The sequence below is a fragment of the Trichosurus vulpecula genome, chromosome 7 (genome assembly GCF_011100635.1).
Source record: "Trichosurus vulpecula isolate mTriVul1 chromosome 7, mTriVul1.pri, whole genome shotgun sequence".
NCBI classification, from domain to species: domain Eukaryota; kingdom Metazoa; phylum Chordata; class Mammalia; order Diprotodontia; family Phalangeridae; genus Trichosurus; species Trichosurus vulpecula.
Genome location: NC_050579.1, coordinates 251,431,053 through 251,444,211, shown reverse-complemented (window position 1 = coordinate 251,444,211; position 13,159 = coordinate 251,431,053). Strand labels below are relative to the sequence as shown.

Sequence of the window (13,159 nt, the reverse complement as noted above, 5' to 3'; positions counted from 1 at the left end):
TTCTAACAGCCCTGACCCCATTCAGAGCCATGCTTAGTCATTCTAAGACCCTGCAGGTCAGAGGTCTCAATCAACTTTTTTGGCTCTTTTTCTCTTAATCTCCCACACATTCTTCTGGCACTCTCAGAAACCTCCATCCCTGACTGTACTCCATACACTGTGGTATAAGGTGTTCCTTCTCTCTTCTCTTCTTCTGCTCCTCTTCCTCACCATCCTCTCCAGAGAGAGGAATGAACATCCTCTTCATTGCCCACTGCTACTTCCAGACCATTCCCTTGCTGCTATCTGTTTCAGCAATCAGGCTAGCAGCTGTTGTGGGGGTGAAAGACCAACACAAGCCCAACAACAAGAACGCTACCAGCATGCTGCAAAAGCCGAGGTTCTTTTGATCTGCTTTAGTAAGGAAAGCAACGTTAAGGGGTTAACAAGCTTACTTTAATCCAGCATACAAATATCACTCACTTAGTTCGGGGGAAAAAGCCAGCACCCTGAACTTCAGAGCAAAATACAAACAAAGTACAAACATAGACAGACCTTGTCTGATTCAAATCCTGATACATAGTTACCAGAGTAACAAAGTCCCAACATCTGAGTTAGGAGCTGGAGGGCTCTTAGCTGCAGCTGCCCAGAGTCTCCGCATCACCGCACCACCACGAATGAGAGCCCTTCAGAAAATAGCTCTGTCTTCTCTTCTTATACTGTTTCAGACACCATCAAACATCATCTAAATGACCAGAACTTAGGCTGCTATGATTGGCTCTTGAGTTATCACCTCTCCTTAGTACCCTGGGAGCTTCACACCCACATAGGCTTAGCACCTAATAGGGGTTTGGGCCTGGGGCTTAGCACCCAGTAAGACAATGAAATACACTGAATTACTCAAAGGAAACAAAAGCCAAACTCTTCAAGGGCATTTGGTTGAACTGAGTGCTAAGAGCCCATTTTGCTTACCAACACACTATCACTCAGCTACTTCTCCTCTTTTGAAGTTAACTCCCTAAGTCTAGATCACCCAGCATAGGTTCTTGTTGCAGTCAACTACTGGCCTCCATGTCATTCTCAAGATATTTCTGGCTTTCATGGACTCCTAATTCCTGCTGCCTTATTCCTTATTCAGAGACTTCATTATATACATTGATGATATCTCAAAGATTTCATTAACCAATTCAATTCACATGACTTTTCATTTTGCTATGTGTGAGATAATTCACTGAAGCTCTGCTCTCTCTCCAACTTCTCCAACAATTTCTTTACTTTAAAATTCCATGACTTTTTCTTAGTCTTCATATTCTTGTCCTCTGTGTAGCTTTTGATATTGTTTATTACTACTACTTCCTTAATATTATTTTATATTATAATATTATTTTAGCTTGATTTCCATTACATAGCTTTCTACTGGTTGTCTTCCTGCATTTAATTGCTACTTCCTAGTTTTCTTTCTTAGTCTTCTTTGTGGGCAGCTAGGTGGCACAGTGGAGAGAGTGGAGAGGTATGGACCTGGAGTCAGGAAGACTCATCATCTTGATTTCAAATCTGGCCTCAGACACTAGCTATGTGACCTTGATCAAGTCACTTAACCCTGTCTGCTTCAGTTTTTTCATCTATAAAATGTGCTGGAGAAGGAAATGGCAAACCACAGTGTCTTTGCCAAGAAAACCCCAAATGTGGTCACAAAGGAACACCTTATGACTGAAACAACTGAACAAGTCTTCTTTGTATCATCTATCCCTTGCCAAAGTGTGGTTGTCCCCAAGACTCATCTTTTCTCTCTGCTTGCTTGATGATCTCATTCGCTCCCCAAATAGAATAATTTATCCCTGTGCATATATTTGACTTCCAAATCTTTTAAAATACAATTTATTTATATATCTTGTTTTTACATCTCCTAATTTTTCCCTTGTATCCCTTCCTTTCCCTTCCAGAGAGCCATTTCATACAACAAAGAAAAAAAATCAGTTAACCAATTAATAACATTGAAAATAATCTGAAAACATAGACAAGGTTCCATACCTATGGACTTACCACCTCTACAAAGTAGGGAAGAGGAAGAGGATGCCTTTTCGTATCTCTTCTTTAGGGCTGTGCTTGTTCTTGTAATTACTTTCAATTGTTTTTTGATCGCTGTTCTTTCTATGTGCCTATCATATCTTTATATCCAGACTCTTCTGAATTTCTGCACCACATCCCCAGCTACTTCTGCTGGATATTTCCAAAAGAATGTTGCATAGGCACTTCGGATTCCATGTCCAATATAGAATATTTCTGCCAATCTCATCCTAATTTCCCTATTTCTATTGAAGGCACTATCTACCTTTAGCAGTTACCCAAGTTTATAATAAACCTCAGAGTCATTCTTTAGACCTCCCTCTCCTTCCCTCATCTACTATCTTCAGTTAATTGCCAAACCTTATCTAAGTCCTTACCACTTCAGTGCAACTCCACTCTGGGTATCAGTATCCTCCTCTCTACTCATATACCCTCTACCACACTTATAGTCCATATCATCATTAATCTCAATTGTTACTGCAGTGACCTAGTTGATTTCCCGGTTTCCAGGTCCTTTCTTCTCCAGTCTATGTTCCATATCAACCCTAGATTAATATTCTTGGGCTGCGGATCTAACTATATTATCTCCTGCTCAAAAACCTCTGGTAGCTTGTTTACTCTTGGATGAAGTATAAACTACCCAGCCTGATATTTTAAGTGTCCCTCGTTCTGATTCCAAGCTACTTTTCCAGCCTTATTTCGTATTATTCTCTATCACGTACACTGCATTTCAGCAAAATTGTCCAACTATTCCTCAAATTCACCATTCTAGCTTGCTTCTTCATACATTTGCACAGGTGGTCCTCTGCGCCTGGGATGTACTTCCTTCCCTCTATAGCTCAGAATCCCTACTCTCCTTCAAGGCTAACTTCCCTCAGCCCTAGTTGTTAATGCTTATTAAATTATTTTATTAAAGATTATTATCCTTATTAATCTTGTTTTTCCTTGTCTGTGTACATATTGTATTCTTGCAGTAGAATATAGTAAATTTATTGAAGATGGTGTCATTTTTGTATTTGTATTCTTAGCACCCATAATAATTCTTCTTAATATGTGTTGAATTAAAGCTGTATTGAACCCTGCTAAATATGTGATGCTGTAAGGTAAGGTGAAGATTACATAGTACAACTGTGACTCAGCCGTTGTTCTTTGCAATCTTGTTGTGTTAAATACCTTGTTTTGGGAGGGGCTAAAGGATTATTGACATAAGGTTAAAGTGAGGTAATGACATGACAAACTTGAGGAAGCATAATTATCCCATTATTTTTATTCCATTTATGTGGTAGGTTTTCTCAGAAGAACTTGAGGTGCTTATGAATACCTGAGATAATGAGCATTTTGGAAATGTCACAACATTGAAAAATAGTCAGGAGGGAGAATAGCAGGAAGAAAAAGGCTAAAAGCAGAAGTTGCATGTGAAGTAAGCAGCCATGGGATTTCAAGCCATTGTTGTTCAGTTGTTTCAGTCGTGTCCAACTTTTTGTGACTCCGTTTGGGGTCTTTTGGCAAAGATGCTGGAGTGGTTTGCTATTTTCTTCTCCACCTCATTTTACAGATGAGGAAAATGAGCAAATGGAGTTAAGTAATTTTCTCAGAGTCACAGAGCTACTCAGCATCTAAGGCCAGAGTTGAACTTAAAGATGAGTCTTCCTGACTCCAGGCCTGGCACTCTATCCACTGTGCCACCAAGCTGCCCTTTATTTCATGCCATGGTAACTAACAGATGCAACAGGCTACTTCTTCATGGCTTATGCTATTAGGTATTGTCAGTCTGGTGGCAAGGGATGTGTGGGCCTGAGATTGAAGACCCCCAAACCAGGTTCGAGAATTCTAAACCATTCTACTTGTCCATCACCAGGCATACCCAGTATCCTACACAGCTTTAAAATTATTCTTTAAGAGCTGATGCTAAGTGATATACATAGGCATCTAGGAAGGCTCTCCATGATAATAATAACAGTAGTAATAGCATTTATATAGGGCATTAAAGTTTACTAGGCCCCTTATATATGTTATCTCTCTTGACATTAACCACTCTCTGTCTCTCTAATAAGTGGGAAGGTAAATGTGGTGGTAATGGATAATTTGTATAATGATCTTCCTTTACAAAAACAAACTAGCTCCAGTCCTTAATTTCCTCCTTATGTGAGGTCCAGACTCATTAAGATTTCTAGACTTTCTTCTCTCTTTTCTTTTTCTACTTTTATGTATGATTCTCTGACCTTTCATGTATTTTTCTATAGCCTCATATATACTGGCTTTTCAGCTAGATTGAAAGTTCTTGGAGGAACTCAAAGACCCAGTTATCAGTGGTCCCCCAGTGCATCTAAAACAATCTGTTGACTGTTTTTTTAAAAATGTTTTGTTGATGCTTTTATAAAATATTACTGTTGCTTCCCAATAAATTCTACCCTTGTAACAAAATATATATATATATAGTCAAGTAAAGCAACATATTAACCATGTCTGACTGGGTACATTTTATTCCACATCTATAGTGCATCATCTCTAACAAGAGAAGAAAGGAAGTGTACTCCATTGGTCCTCTGAATTGACACCATTTTCTCAACTTGTTCTTTTTCTGTATTTAGATTTTCAGAAGAAACAACCAGATGATGACTCCACTCCCAGTACAAGCAGCAGCCAATCAGATTTGTTTTCCGGAGAAATGAACAATGACAACAGCAATACCTCTTTAACTACACCGACTGTTAACTCCAACCAGCAACAGCTTTCGACAGAATTGAATGTAACTTCCACAGGCAAAGAGGAGTGTAAGTCCCTATTCCCTGAAGTTGAAGAAGGGTGGAGATAGCCTATGACCAATACTTTTTCTCCTTTGATACCCAAGTCCAAATCCAAATACAGTAACTCTTTGATTGAAGAGAAAGTAGAGCAAGAAATCTGACAATTATAAAGGAGTTGAGAGTGGGGATAGAGAGGGTTAGGAGTAGGTAAGGACATTCCCTCCACCAGTACAGGTGGCACCTTGTAGTCTTAGAGTTGCCCAGAACACCAAGAGGTTAAGAGACCTGAACCAGGGTCTTCCTGGCCATCTAGAGAACATCTCTCTGGGTTGAGGAGGCAAGTTAAAGAGGGGTTTGTGTTTGTTGTTATGGTTGTATTTAACATAAAGCAGAGCTGAGCCTATGTTTCTAGACCTAACCTAAAGAAAAAAACTGGTAGAGAGGGAAATGCTGACAGTTCTTAACCAAACTCCATGGAAGGAAGTAACCAAATTGTTCTTAAAATGTTCCAGTAAGATGTTTGAAAAAGAGAAAATGCTATAAAGAGAAATTGTCTGACCACCTTCAGTCATGAGTGGGTGTCTCATTTTCTGAAAAGCTAGTTAAGCATTTATTTGGAATATTAAGTACTGTCTGTAAAGACTTTTTAAAGTATTTGGAGTAGTGGGTGCTTTAAGACTACTGAGATCATCTTACAGATAAGACAAGCATAGTGTGGAAACAGCCACCAAGAAGACTAAAATGGATGTGTGAACACTAAAAAATGTTACGGAAATATTTATTAATTTTTTGTTATTAAACTTGCATTTGAAAATGCTGCTTTGGACCATCTTCATTAACATACTTCATTACAGTACCCGGCACATAGTAGTGCGTAATAGTAGTTTTGGTCACAATGGTCAAAATTGAATAATGAAATTTATTGTTGTTTCTGTAGGACCTATTTTCTGGTTGTGCCTATCTCATTCTCTATAGGATCTCTCTTGCAAAAGATTGAGGAAGCTAGGTGGCGCAGGGAAAGCACTAGGCCTGGAGTCAGGAAGACCAGAGTTCAAATGTGACCTCAGCTAGCTGTGTAACCCTAGACAAGTCAGGCAACTTCTGCCTCAGTTTTCTCATTTGTAGAATGAGGGTAATGATCGCACCGGACTACCAGGGGATCAGATGAGAGAGTAATTGTAAAGCGCTTAGCCCGGTGCCTGGAACGTAGTAAGCATCGTAGAAAGAGCAGCGGCGGCGTTGGTGGTTGTATTGTGACTCGTTCTCGGCAGGTTCTCCCTTAGGTCTCGGGTCTGTGTTGGGCCTCGCTGGCTAGAATTTCAGTTCTGTGCAAGAAACCTAGACCTTTCTCCTGGGAAAATAGCATCGTTGCCGTTGGGCTAAACCAGATTTTGTTCTCTTTTACTGATGTTGAAATTCAAGACAAGTGTATGAAAAACGTGTTAAATTCCTGCACTTCCAGAAATAAAGCCAGTTCTCTCTCCTTAGGGTGAGCTTTTAGAAAGAGTCTGCCCAATCCAAGGGACCAGATAGTTTGTAGTAGAGCATTTGGAAAATATTACCTTTTTTTTTTTTATAAATAAAAATTCATTATAACTTCCTGCTGGGCTGGCTCTAAGTGAAATATAGTGGTGAGATTTATTTACAGTTCTCTCTAATGAAGCTCAAAGCATCGTACCGTTTATCAGAGATAATTATACAACAGATGGAGCTTTTTTGATATATAATAGTCTCAAAGTGGAAAATTCTTTCCCATAATGAAGAATGCCCAAACTTGAAATGTCTCTTTTGATTTTAATTTAAAGGTGTTTTTTTCCGCTACATTTATTTATCTTGTTGCTAGTTCTGTAAAGCATACTGCTTTCATTAGAGCCGTGTTCTAAGGAGATTGATATTTTGCAGTACAGTATGATGATGTACAGCTGCATGCTGCATTGAATAGAATGACTGTAATTCAAGGAGAATCAATGTATGAGACCATTAAGTTAATCCCTGTCAAAGTGTAAAAGGACTAAAGCATCCAGCAGTGTTTTCTTATAAGAATTATTCAAGATGAAGTATTTCTTCCCCAGTCCCTCTCTTCCATAATGCTAGCTGGATTGGAACTTGTTTAAATGTTCTGGTTTTCATCTTAAGATCCATATGGTCAAAATAGAAACCGGGTGAAGACTTTGAATTAAAATTGGCACATCAAGGTACCTGAAATCAACTTATCATCATGCTATTTTGTCGGAGGTTTATTAATCCACCATACTAGGTAGATATAAAAATTCTTTTTATCATGGCAGGATTTTCATTTTTAAGTCATTTTTATTTTTCTTGTTCAGTATTATTGTCTCCATTTCTTGTAAGTCCAGCTTTGAACAAGCATCTCCAATCTAGTATTTAGGGTGTGGTAGAGTTTCTGATGGATGTCAGGATGATATGACTGTTTTAAAAAGCAAACTAATAGAAATATTATTTATATACAAATTAAACTTCACATGTTTGGAGCTTGGGAAAGAAGAGATTAAAGGTTCCTAGTAAGGGCAGTCTAAGGTATAAGGCAGTCCCTTTCTGTGTGGACAAGGTAGGATGGTTGTTTCCCAAGAGATCCTGTGTGCTGTCAAGGTTCCCAACAGTGCCAGAGAGCAATAATAATGGCATTTAGTAACATATTATAGACACAAATCATGTTCCTAGTATCTCAGCCCCTATATTCATTTGCCCTAAACCTTTGAAGTTTGGGTAGCAGGAACAGATATCCCTCTCCTGCCTTAATTCCCACTTAAAACACTTAAGACAACAGGGTTTAGAACTGAGAATATACATTTGAGATCATTTAATCCAGCTCTCCTTCCGGGGGTCCAGAGACATGAAGTGTAACTGTCCAAGGTTACAGTGGTGGAAACCAGTAGAGTTGGGATTCAAATCCAGATTCTATAATTGCAAATATAATGTTCTGTTATACCACACTGCTTCTGTGTTTTGTCACTTATGTGTCTTCTCTCAAGTTACAAAGGAAGAGTAAGTTTAGTCCTAAGACAGTAAGGTGAACCTTTTCATCTTGCTGAAGAATGTTCTATAACTTTCCACTGCCAAGAGGATATTCAGACACCTCAGTTTGGCATTGCAACAGCTAACATAATCTGAGTCCTCCTTATTTAAACACCCTTATTTCCTACTATTCCCCAACATAAAAGCTTTGATGAACCTGGCTAATCTTTTTATCATCCCCAGAATAAGCTACTGCTTCTGAACCTTTGTTCATGTTGTTTTCCCATGCCTAGAATGCCTTCTGCCCCACTCTCTGCCTTCCTGTTCAGCTTGTTTCTAACCTTCATGACCCATCTCAGGCTTATCCAGCCCATACTTACCTTTCATTCCTCGGAGTTCTTAGAATACTGCTTTTCTGTACCACTAGTTTTGAAGGAAGAAACAAGCACTTATTAAGAGCTTTCTGTGTGTCAGCCATCGTGCTAAGATATATCATCTCATTTGATGTAATTGCTAATTTTAACTTTTAATTATACATTATCTTGTGCATTTTTTGTTTCTGCAATGAGATTGGAATCTTCTTGTGGACAGAGAGGTTATATCTCATGCTTGTTTGATATCTCCTGATAATACTTAGGATTGGATTTGGCTTTGTTTCCTCAGAGCAACAACTTTGAGAACCACTTCCAAAACAGATTATTAAAGATATGGTTTGTAATCACTTTGGAGAAGGTGCTTGCTTAGCTTAAGAAGAAGTCATGCCAGATTAACCTCATTTTCTTTTTTGATAGGTATACTAGACCTGCTGTGGTAATATGATGGTTATAATGTATCTAGAGGGCATTTTACAAAGTGTCTCCCCATATCTTTGTGAAAAGATCATAGTACACTCAAAGAGGATTCAAAACTGGTGGACTGATGGGACCGAAAGATTGCACATAGTGTTTTGGATTCCACTTCCATCATCTACATATCTTCTCTGATGCACCAACAAAAATGATGCTATTCCTTAATGGAACAGGAGAGAGTATTCCTCCAGAGATGTCTTTCCAGGCTCTCAGTCCATCTCTGGCAGATTGCTCTCTCCCCTGTTCTCTTCAGCATTTTTATCAATAATATGAGTGCAGTTATAGAAACATGTTTATTAGATTTGTGGATGATGGAATTTGAATCCAAAATCATTTCCATAGCCTGAAACAATAGGATGAAGCTATTAAAATTAAATATAATGGGAATAACCATAACAGCCTGCACTTGGGTTAAATGAGCAAGTATGAGATGAGGGTTGGGGAATACTAGATTGTTACTGTAGTCAGCTCATGTGAAAAAGACCCTCACGTTCCTACAGCAATGTGGAATGGCAGCCAAGATTTTTAGGGTTCTCAACCTTAAGGATCTTGCGCTGCATTTTTAAATGTGTTTGTGTGTGTGTGTGTATTATCCTGTACTAAAGTGTTTATAGTATCTTTCTACTCTGTCCCCATTATTCCTCATCTAGGTACCAGTTTTGGACATTGTGTTTTAGAAGGGGCACTGATAAGCAAGAGTATGTTTAGAGGGAGTTGATTAAGATGAGGGGACTAGAAACCATGCCATGTGAAAATAGACTAAAGTACATAGGTATCTATCAAGGAGAAGAAAAGCCTTAGGAAAGGACATGATGACTGACAGCTCTAAGGTATTTGAAAGGTTTTCTTGTAGAAGAGGAATTAAACTTGTTTTACGTGGTGCCAGGGAGAATGTGGAATGATGGGTTAAGCAGATTTCACCTCACCCTATGTTAAAACTATGTTAAAATAATTCCAGCTTCCCAGAAGTAGAATAGGCTATTTTTGTGGAGATGTGAATCCCCTTTTACTAGAGGTTTTCAAGCAAAGGTCAGATGGCCACTCGTTTGGGGATTTTTTAGATGGAATTGTGACTTGGGTAGGAGCTTGGACTGGCTTCCCTGTGTGGTGTCGCAGAACTCTATATTTCAGGAACTTGTGGTGTGTTATTGGAGACTTTGATGAAGAGCATCTCTGCATTTTTTGCTCAAGTTGCTCTTGCTCCAGCGACAAGCTGGTGTTCCCAGTCATCTCTTTGGTACTATAGTACTGACAGCTAAAGAATGTAGTTGTTTCTCTGCTGAATTTTGAGATGAAATATTTGACTTGAATCAGTTCTTCACTTTCTGATGACAGAAGTCTGAGTTAAGAGTGGCACCTCTTTCTTAGCCTTGCACATGACTGCCTGCCTAGAGCAGCCGGGTAAGCAATCAAGTTTGAGTTCTTCTACCATCTGGGTTCCTTCTGGAACAACTGGAGACCAGTTCATTTTTGCTGCAGATATGCAAGGATGCCCTGGAGAGTATGCAAACATGTATATGGACATGACTTCATGAACATTTATTTTAGAGTTACGTATTTAAAAGCTTTTGCCTGGGACTCCTGGAAAGATATTACCCATGAATTGCTATGCAAGCTCAGTATTTGAAATAAGTTGAGATTTTCCAGCTTTATTTCCCCCAAGTAGATATTCCTTATGTGCTAATTTTAAAAGATGCTCTTTGCTTTGCTGTGAAAGTAAAGGTCGCAGTGAACAATCATACTTAACATAGCTTCAGCCCTTCCCCCCTCTCCCTTTGGGCTGTCTTATTGTTTACCTTTCACATAGATGGGGAAACGTTCACATTGTGCTTGTTTTAAACAGATTCTAAACTTTAATGTGACAGAAATGCCAGGCTAGAAACAGACTAGACTCTCATTGCAGAATCTTGTTTGGTTTTTTTAAGTTTTTCTCCTTTTGTTTTATGTGGACTTATTTTAATTATTATTTGTATGCCTTCCCCTGACAACAATGGGTTATTGCACCAAAAAGGGAATAGATGTTCCTGGAATTTGTGAGCATGTATTTCATCACCAAGCTCCCCTTCATTATTCGTTATGAAGATATCAAAGACTTTTTCTAAAGGAGTATTATAGGGATTAATATAGATGGTTGGTCATTTTTCCAACATAGGTTAATTAGGAGTTGATGTTCTTATCTGATTCCTTCATACTGTGCTTGACAGCCTGACTTGGCTTTGGTAGGCAATGGTCTCTGCAACTGGCAAAGATGGCCAGCGATGCTTGTTATCTCTCTTAACTCTGAGTTAGATGGAATAGAGGTGTCTATTTTCCACTCCTTAATGTATATTTTGGGTTAGTTTTTTTTTTGAGGGGGGGGAGTAAGGTAAAAGTTAAAAATCTGTTATGCTCTTAAGTACCTAATATGTGACATTTTCTAAGATTAGGGCCAGAGCAAGGCTCTTGTAGTGACATCTCTCATTGCTTTCAGCTGATATACAACAGCCATTTTACAGAAGGGATAGGGAGGACACAACACTTTATTCGGAATTCATTTTAAAAAACCTTTCTAATAATATCTCGGGTCTGAATAGAAGGTAGTCTTTTCTATTTTTCTCTGAAGTCTCCTGTGAAGGGCATGCAGGAAGTCTCTTCCCCTTCAGAAGAAGGGCATTGCAGTCCTCTCTCAGCAACAGATAATGGACGGAAATTCTGAGGATACTGAAGTGCCTGAGTGTGCTCTGCCTTTGACTGAGTCAGAAGGTCTTCAGCATTGATAGGTTTCCATTGATATTGCTATGAGAACCATTTTTGTGTTTCTGGAAAAATCTAACCATGGAAATCTTAATTTCCTCTAAAGTAAATATCTAAATCAAACAGAATAGCTATGGAAATTGGTGAAGTGATAACCAGATGCTTTACTATAATGATAAGATTGTCGGAAAATATAATTAGCCAGTTTGTATTCTGACCCTCCAAAATAAACTTTTTTTTCAATTTTAAACCACTAGATGGTAGCACACTTTACATTTCACTTAGCTTTGCAGAACTTAATCATATTTGGGAGTTTTAGTTTTGTGTATTCTGTTTTTATATATTGAAAATCCTTTGGAACTCCCTATGTAACTTTAATCTTAAGATAATTTAGTAATTCAAATTACTCTTAGCATAGAACAACTGAGCAGGGAATTCTTACTGTGGGTATAGGTTTTACTTGGTCAGCATCAAATGAAAAACCACAAACATTCATAAAAGTTTGAAGTCTATGATGTTATCTAAAAAATTCATTTGAAAAGGGAACAAGAATGCCTGAGACCTCTTGGGTTCTCATTGAAGGAATTGTTTTCATTCTTCCATAAGTAAGTGATGTGGTTGTCCTAGTTTGGAAGTGTGACTTCAAAGTTTGTCCATTATTCACTTTGGCTGCTTAGTGAGTGAAAGAGAAAGGTTTCATTAAGAGAGTTACCATATTTCCCCATGTATAAGACGCTTCCCTTCTTGAAAAATTTTGGGTCTAAAAACTGGGTGCGTCTTAAACAGTGGTTGTAGATTTTTTTACATGTGTTTCTGCTTTTTCACGCTTGTTGTCTTTGCGCTCATTGTTTCGCATTTGTTACTGGTATATTAAGTTACGCTTTGCCACATTCTGCCCAGAAATGGCTCAGAAAAGATTTTCGTACAGTGCTAAATTCAAGTTGAAAGTGATCCAGTTTGCAAAAGTGAATGGAAATCATGCTGCTGAGTGTAACTTTGGTCCTTCTCCAATTGAAAAAACAATCCGAGACTGGCTACGAGAAGAAGAAACCCTACTGAAAACGCCACAGCAGAAGGCGGCCATGAGAGGCAAGTCAGCAAAATGGCCTGATTTAGAGAGGGAATTGAAGGTATGGATTGAAGAGCAAAGGGCAATTGGAATTCCAGTGTCCACAAAGATGGTTCAGCATGAGGCAAGAAGAACTGCTGATGAAAAAGAAGTTACTGATTTCACAGCAGGACACAATTGGTGCTTCAGGTTCATGAAACGGAATGGACTAAGCATGCCTACTCGCACCAGATTTGCCCAAAAGATGCCTGAAAGCTATGAGCAGATCAATAAAACTTGAGTTCAGTAACTTTATGTAATACATTTTTTTTTTCCAATTTCAGGCCCCCAAAGTAACATGTGTCTTATACATGGGAGCATCTTATACGTAGGGAAATACGGTAACAAGCATCGCTGGCTATCTTTGCCAGTTGCAATGACCATTGCCTACCAAGCAAGTCAGGCAGAGTATTAAGAAATCAGATAAAAACATCAACTCCTAATTAGCCCATGTTGGAAAAATGACCAACCATCTATATTAACCACTCTGCTACTTCTTTAAAAAAAAGTTTTTTGCTATCTTTAGTTTTTTATCTCATCTATATTTCCAGATAAATCCCTTACCCTTCCTATACCCAGAGAGCTATCCTCTGTAAAGAGGAATGAGAGGAAAAAACATAGTTCAGCAAAATTAACCAGTAAGTCAGCCAAGTGTGATTGTTTATGCAGTATTCTCCATCCAGAGATTTTTTTTCTTCTCT

At 38.5% G+C, this 13,159-nt stretch overlaps 1 protein-coding gene across 1 annotated transcript in view; it reads left to right on the top strand.

Annotated features, from left to right (window-relative positions):
• ZFAND3 (zinc finger AN1-type containing 3) overlaps positions 1-13,159 on the top strand; it is a 293,288-nt gene that overhangs the window by 154,811 nt on the left and 125,318 nt on the right. Inside the window, exon 2 of the mRNA XM_036768795.1 lies at positions 4,638-4,820. Coding sequence (XP_036624690.1) covers positions 4,638-4,820 — 183 coding nt within the window. The remainder of the gene's footprint in view (positions 1-4,637; positions 4,821-13,159) is intronic.